At 41.7% G+C, this 8,547-nt stretch overlaps 1 protein-coding gene across 1 annotated transcript; it reads left to right on the forward strand.

Moving 5' to 3' along the window:
* The first annotated feature begins 2,516 nt into the window (after window positions 1-2,516).
* Window positions 2,517-8,547, forward strand: LOC146036871 (cis-aconitate decarboxylase-like). The gene is made up of 6 exons (XM_083160726.1): window positions 2,517-2,537; window positions 4,487-4,541; window positions 4,837-5,024; window positions 6,008-6,112; window positions 6,199-6,404; window positions 7,626-8,547. Exons 1-6 carry the CDS (start codon window positions 2,517-2,519, stop codon window positions 8,545-8,547), a joined length of 1,497 nt encoding a protein of 498 aa, XP_083016852.1.

The raw sequence follows: 8,547 nt of genomic DNA on the forward strand, positions 1-8,547 counted from the left end.
CCGGCCCTGTATGTATATATATATATATATATATATATATATATATATATATATATATACAGTTTATAGTGCTGGGATCACTTTTGATGTGTACCTGTGACCAAATTAACTGTGCGTGCGTATGGGCTGCAATAGGCGCGCTCAATGTCATGCTGCGATGACAGGCTGCTACATTTCTTCTTCGCAAGCCGTTCGCAAGGAGAATGACAAGAAGTAGGTGTCTGTGGGTAATTACCGTCAGTTTAGTGAAAAATGCTGGGCCTGTCAGTGAAAACACAGACGTGCCAAAGCCTAATATAGGAGGGTGTGTGACATCAGCTCCAGCCATGATCAGGCTGATTTCATCGCAGCCACCGAGTAAGTCTATGGCTGCTCTGATCCTGCGATGAGCGGTGACCAGTAAAAAACCTTTAGACGATGAGCGTCTTACAAATAGATTTTCACACGGCAACAAAATCTTTGCTAGGTGTGCACAACCACTCGCACGGCGTACATATGAATTTGCATGATGGGAATTAACTATAGCTACCTGATTGCTGGCCGTAGAACATTCGCCGTGCAATCAGGACTGAATTACCCCCAATATATCAGGAAATATTATCAGCAATTAGAAAGACCTGTAGCTAAACTAAGCCGATGGCTAAATGAAAATGAGTAAGAAATAACATTATAAAATATAAAATATATTTAAATGTGGCAATAAGAGTTTGTTCGAATTTTGTGGCTAACACTTTACTTTTCTATGTTTTGAATTTGATTTATACAGTGAAAGTTGTCAGGTTTTGTTATTATTAACCTTTCAGTTCTGACCAGGAAGATAAAATACATAAAGATAGATCAACATTGTTACAGTATCATATCATCACTTTATATGACATAGAAACTAAGTCTGGACCCGCTGCCCGCTCCGGCGTCCCACTGATGAGTATCACCGCCCACCCCATGCTCCCCACCACCCGCTGCAGCTCCCCGTTACATGTGATAAATCGCAATGGTACTTGTTTCCTAGAACGGCGCCCATCGCGGGCATCGCATGTACATCGCATGCATATAATTGCATGCGATGCGACCGATGCGATGTCCGCGATTTTACATAGAAATGCATGTTAAAATGTAAATCGCGTCGGTCGCATCGCATGCGGCCAAAAAATCGCATGCGATGCGACCGACGCGATTACCGATTTTACATAGGGAACAATGTTAAATGGCCCAATTGACCCGTTTTCACATAGGGAACAATGTTAAATGGCCCACAGACCCTGAAGTGTGAAATGGCCCCCCCAATTGTTAACGCCACCCCACGATCAACGTCAACCCGAAGCGTGGCGAGCGCAGCGAGCCCGCGAGGGGTGGCGGTAGGCGTCCTCCGACCTTTTCACACCCCCACTATCCACGTCGGCGTGGAGTTGAGAATAGAAAGTGTGGAGAGCGCAGCGAGCCACCGAGCCCGAAGCGTGGCGAGCGGACGCGGATACCTGTAAAGCCCGCGAGGGGACGAGTATAGCTGTGAAGGTATACGCGTCCCCTCGCGGGGCTCGCTGCGCTCGCCACGCTTCGGGCACGGTGACTCGCTGCGCTCGCCACACTTTCTATTCTCAACTCCACGCCGACGTGCATAGTGGGGGTATGAAAAATTTCTAGGACCTTTTCGCTGCACTCGCCACGCTTCAGGTTGACGTTGATCGTGGGGTGGCGTTAACAATTGGGGGGCCATTTCACACTTCAGGGTGGCTATTTTGGGTCTGTGGGCCATTTAATATTGTTCCATATGTAAAATCGCGGTAATCGCGTCGGTCGCATTGCATGCAATTTTTTGGCCGCATGCGATGCGACCGACGCGATTTTTTTCCTTGCGATGCCTAAGATCAATATCGTGGGTGCCGTTCTAGGAAACAAGTACCATCGCAATAATAAGCGATTTATCACATGTGAATTGGCTCATCAAGTGCCAAATTGTATGTGAGCCTCCCGGGGAGCTGCCAGGCGGCTCACAGGCGAATTGGGTCCGACTTGTCCTAAGGACAAGTCGGCCTAATGTATGGGGGTCTTTACACTTTTGTCAGATTTGACTCATTTCAGGTGGATTGGGTTAATTTATCTGACAAAATCTGATGTGCCTGATGTGTAGGACCCAATGCACAATCCCATGCCATTGGGTATAACCAAGAGACTGAAAGAGATTGAGTTTCCTGCACATAGGATACATCTCAAGTCAATCAGGTCCAACTCTTTGGACAATAAGTTGGACAAGTGTAAGGGGGCCTTTACAGGGATGACTTGTTAATAGTGGCATCCTGGGAAGTTTCTGCTCTTTACAGTACTTCCTGGAACAGTTCCCAGCACTATAGCTGAACCTGTTTCCCAGGTGTAATCTGTTTGTGTAACGCCCACACACAGCACCATGATATAAGGATACAAAGATTTGTATGTGCACATACTGTAGACATCCCCTCAACCAACATAGAATTAGCCATCAGAAGAAGCAGTTCACATTATAAAACAAACCTTAATTCAAGATGCTTTCTACAGCTGCTAAAGTAAGTACTCTTTCAATGGAAATGTAGATATTTTACGCATTTTAGAAAAATGTTATACAATATAAGATGCCTTGGGGCAGATGTGTTAACCCTTCACAAGAGATAAAGGCAAGGGTGATAAAGAGAGATAAACGTCCAGCCAATTAGCTCCTTACTGCCATGTTACAGGCTGTGTTTGAAAAAAGTCAGTAAGGAGCTGATTGGCTGGACATTTATCTCTCTTTATCACCCCTGCATCTATCTCTTGTTAAGGCTTAATACATCTGCCCCAGTATTCCATATTTCAAATTGATCAAATATACTAAAAACCTTTTGTAAATAGACCTACACTACTAACCAACTTGAAGATAATTGTAATGTCACCATTATTTTGTATGTTAATATTATTGTATTTATATTCTATGGTTTATTATTGTATCTATAGTATCTGTCATATAAAAATATTACATTTGCTTATATAAAATATTTACATGTATACCAAACTTCCCAATATGACCCAATGCCATATACAGTATTCTGTTACCAATTACAGTAGGCTGTGGGCCATCACTGGTGTAACAACAGCAGCTTAGCATTGGTTAGTTAAGTTTGAACAATGCATAAACTTGCATAAAGGTGATTGTGGGTGCGTAAGCTGTAGCAAGTGCTGTACACAAGGCTAGGAACAGATATGTCACTGGAACCACTGAAAATAGGAAGGCATTGAAAGTAGAAAAGCATTTGTAATAGGGATTCCTTGTATATAAAATAAATAATTAATAGAAAATGCTATTTTAAGGGGGTAATTACTGAAGCTTGGTGAGAGAAAAAAATGTGAGAGAAAATATACTGGCCAATCAGCTTCTGCCTTACATGTTATGGGCCATGTTTAGAAAATGACAGATATGGTCTAATTGGTTAGTACTTTATATGTAACAATTGTATCTCTCTCAAAACTCTGATAAATAAAAAAAACAGTACAAATATATAAGATAATTACACACTAATCTATTATAGTTTATAATGTTGCCAAGGAGATGTGTAATACCTAATGTAGAGATACTGTACAAAGCTTCAAATATCTATATAAATAACATGGAACAAAACGTCAACTTAGTTATAATAGCTATAATATTACCTATATTATTATTCATATAATTCATTATGCTGCTAACTACAGCATGTTGCCTAATGAGTACTAATTGTACAATTAGAACTAATTGCTTAAATGTTCATTGTTGGATGTAACAAGCAGCACAACATGATAAAGGGCCTTATTTTGGTTCATTCTTTCTGACAAAATCCTTCTTAGATGGACAAAACCATGTGCACTGCAGGGGGGCAGATGTAACATGTGCAGAGAGAATTAGATTTGGGTGAGTAATTTTGTTTCTGTGCAGGGAAAATACTGACTGCTTTATTTTTACACTGCAATATAGATCTCACTTTGAAGTAAAACCCCACCCAAATCTAATTCTCTCTGCACAAGTAACACCTGCCCCACCTGCAGTGCACATGGTTTTGCCCATCTAAGAAGGATTTTGTCAGAAAGAATGAACCAAAATAAGGGCCAAAGTGTCATAGGACATTGGGGTAGATTTATTAAGCTCGGTGAAGTGATAAAGTGTCTGGTTCTTATAACCGGTTACCGGCCAATCAGCTCCTACCTGTAATTTTTCAAACCAAGCCTGAAACTTCACAGTTAGGAGCTGATTGGCCGGTGATAAAAACCAGACACTTTATAACTTCACCGAGCTTAGTAAATCTGCCCCATGGTTACAGTGACCAGGATAAGAGTGTGCATTGATAAAAAAGAGCTCTCTGTGGATTTCACAGCACATATAGTACATTCAAGTATTTTATATTTACATAGTATTTAAACTACATATGTTACCATCACATGGCATTAAAATGTATGCTACAATATATAACGAATATATATTCAATCATTTATTTTTTATCATTCTTAGAACACAAAGAGCCTTCATCAACTATCAAGGCAAATTCACAAGTTGACAGAGAAAGGTAAATATCTTCACTATCCACTTCATTATCATTATTATTTTGAAATTAAATTGGTGAATGCAATCATGTTATCAATACAATATTTGTAACATATATATGGTGCCAATGAGACATTAACCTTTGAGCTGTCACCCTAGTGTATAATCAGTAAAAAGTTCTAGTATTTAATAAAACAGGGTAAATACTATTTTGAAAGTTTCATAAGATTAAAAATGGCCCCATTTGAATTGAAAAAAAAAAGAAATGTAAATCAGGAAAGTTAGAAGAAATGTTAATGTGCTGTGTCTCTTATCAGTGGCTGTGGGAAACCAGTTAGATGAATCCGTCACCAACACTTTTGCCTCATTCATCCATGAGATCCGTCCAGATCACCTGTCTGCTATTGTGCGGCACAGAAGCAAGCGCATGATCCTGGACAGCATTGGGGTCGGACTTGTCGGCAGCACAACTCATGTCTTCAATATCGTGGTGAAATACTGCCAGGTAACACATGGGGATGATCTGTGATAGTGTATGTCATCATTTGAGTTATGAGGATATGGTTACAGAACTATGGACTGAAAGATAAAAACTCTAATCTGAATACTGTATGAAAGTATAATGTAATAAGTAATGGATCAAATAGATATGTAAATTTAATATTGTACACAATTATTAACCCTTACATGAGAGGGTAGGGAGAAAATTAGAAAGATTAATCAAATTGAGAAATAAATTCTATAACTGGTGATCACCTACGTGTCACTAACGGGGTTATTTTGGTTCAGTCTTTCTGACAAATTCCTTCTTAGATGGACAAAACCATGTGCACTGCAGGGGGGCAGATGTAAAATGTGCAGAGAGAATTAGATTTGACTGAGATATTTTGTTTCTGTGCAGGGTAAATACTGACTGCTTTATTTTTACACTGCAATATAGATCTCACTTTGAAATAAAACCCCACCCAAATCTAATTCTCTCTGCACAAGTAACATCTGCCCCCCTGCAGTGCACATGGTTTTGTCCATCTAAGAAGGATTTTGTCAGAAAGAGTGAACTAGAATAAGGCCCTAAGTCACAGTGAAAATATCATAAGAATATTCGTACAGTCAGAAGGGAGAGCTCCCTAAGATACAATGTCATCCGTTCATATGGACAATTTGCAAATGCTATTATAAAACAACTACACCGTTACTGGATTCCATTGTGAGAGATAAATACAAAATAGTATTTTATTTAGTATAATAGAATATATATATGTGAAATATCAGTCAGTGAGCGTATAACTGTTAACGTTGGTGCGATCCTTATGCAAGGTCACCATACCCCAAAATGTAGGAGAACGCTGCCTAAAATTATAGTTATACAATAATTCAGAAACACTAAGGTCGGCAAGTTTGTGGACCATAAGACCCGAATCTATTCTTCTTATACAAGCTTTTAACAAATGTTTTAAAGATTAACATCATATTGTTTTCTTGTTTCAGGACCTGTATTCTTTAACATCTGGAAATTCTGCCCTTTGTTCTGTCTATGGGCAAAAAGGTTTAAAGCTCTCCCCAACCCTGGCTGCGTATGCCAATGGAGTAGCTGTAAGTAGCCTTTACTATAAATAAGAGTAATACCGTAATGATTCTAAAGCTGCAAAGTGAATCTAATCGTCTCACATTCACCTTAGGCTCACTCCATGGACTTTGATGACACGTGGCACCCTGCCACACACCCGTCTGGTGCCGTGCTTCCTGCCATCCTGGCACTGTCACAGATACTTGCACAAGGCAGAAAGATCAGTGGTGAGGAACTGCTGACAGCTTTCAATGTGGGGATTGAAATACAAGGAAGACTTATGGGTTTCTCCAGCGAAGCAAAGAGCATTCCCAAAAAGTGAGTAGTTAGTCCCTATTGTTAATGAAATATTCAACAAATGAATTATGTTTGTGTGTGTCTGTGTTTGTGTGTGTGCATGTGTATACATCCGGATGAAGGAAGTGGGGGATGCAAACAATCGGCGTACAAATACTGACATTACCAGGGTTCATGCAAGTCTACTTAACTGTCCTCCAGCCTCCATCTCCAACCCTCCCTCCCCACATCTTATCCTAAGCCTCCCTCCTGCAGCCTATAGATGGGAACACAGTGGGTGATACATCATTAACGATAAGCACAATAATGGCTTACCCCCAATGTCGTTAATGATGCATGCTCAATGTCATCAGAAAATGCATGTGCAGAACATGGGGTGGGTGACATCCTTGACCAAAAACGGTCAATGTGTTGGCACTATATCATTCTCCTTTGGCACCACCAATATAGTTAACTATAACGGAGGGTGCGGTGTGTGCCCAGCTTAACACTTCCCGGTAGTGCCTACCCTAACCCCCATACCATGTCACCTGAATCTAAATCCCTGCCCCACATCCTACACCTAGTCTCCCCTTCTAAGTGCCTAACTTTATCATCCCGGAGGATGGGTTGGCAGCAGTCATAATATCGGTGCTGGATCCCCGACTGTTGCCATCCCGAACATACGTATGTGGGAGGGTTAGCTTTAGGCCAGGAGGTTGAAGCAATAGGGTACCTAGGGTAACATACCTCGTAACTGTCCCGATTTACGCTGGAATGCCCTGGTTTTTTGGTACGGTCCTGTGTGCTCTGCACTGCTCTGCGGTGAATAGAAACTGTGCAAATGCATCTATTCCCTATTGCACACAGCATCTATTCCCGGATACAGAGTGGCTGGGGGCAAGGCCAGGGTCTCACAGAGCAGGCCATGTCCCCACATCGACTAAAATGGGGGCATGGCCTCGCACAGGATCCGACTACCTGTCCTTCACATGTTGGGAGGTATGGGGTGAGGCTACCTGAGGGAAGGTTAGGATTAGGCTGCCGGGAGGGAGGGTTTATATATAACCAATAATGGGAAAAACAGGCATTGTGCTAAAGAAAATTATATTTTAGCTGGACATGGAACTATACGGCATGATCATCTTATTAACAAATACTGTAAATGTTTTTATTTTACCAGTAAATGTTGTTATTATTATACCAGATAATGTGTACATGTTATTGTCATACAAATTAATAACGTATATTTCCTCAATACAGATTTCATCCACCATCCGTGGTTGGCACCATGGGAAGTGCAGCAGCATCAGCAAAACTTCTCTCATTGGACAAAGATCAATGCACTCATGCCCTGGCGATAGCAGCCTCACTCGCTGGTGCTCCTATGGCAAATGCTGCCACCCTGGCCAAGCCCCTGCATATTGGCAATGCCACAAGGTTAGGTCTGGAAGCTGCTATCCTGGCTGCTAAGGGAATGGAGGCCAATACTCTCATACTGGATGATGTGCCCGGCTGCGCTGGGTTTAGTGCATTTTATGGCGATTACCAGCCTAAGCCATTATCTCCACCAGGTAATCAGTATGAATTTCTCCTTGAGAAGCAAGACATTGCATTCAAGTCCTTTCCTGCACATCTAGGAATGCACTGGATCGCTGATGCTGCCGTCTCAGTTAGGAATAGATTTGTCCAACAATATGGCTCATTTGACCCATCCGCTATTCAGTCTATAGTTCTTAGAGTCCCAGTATCCAAATACATTAACAGGCCCTATCCAGACTCAGAGCACCAGGCCCGCCACTCTTTCCAGTTCAATGCCTGCACCGCACTCCTGGATGGGGAAGTGAATGTCCGTTCCTTCCATAAGGACACCATGTTTCGTAAAGAACTCCAGAATCTCCTGAGCAAAGTGGTGGTGGAACATCCTCAAGATAATGAAGCCAACTTTGACAAGATGTATGCAGAGGTGGCTCTGCTGCTGAGAAATGGGGATCTGGTGACCGCGAAATGTGACACTTTTTATGGACATTGGAGAAAACCGCTGAGCAGAGAATCACTGCTGAAGAAATTCTCCTCCAATGCCAGACATGTCCTGCAGGAAGACCAGGTGCAAGGTGTAATACAGATAATAGACAATCTAGAGAGTGTCAGAGACAGCTCCCTACTGCCATTGCTACTTCAGTAA

The sequence above is a fragment of the Crinia signifera genome, chromosome 9 (genome assembly GCF_055691185.1).
Source record: "Crinia signifera chromosome 9, ASM5569118v1, whole genome shotgun sequence".
Classification (NCBI taxonomy): domain Eukaryota; kingdom Metazoa; phylum Chordata; class Amphibia; order Anura; family Myobatrachidae; genus Crinia; species Crinia signifera.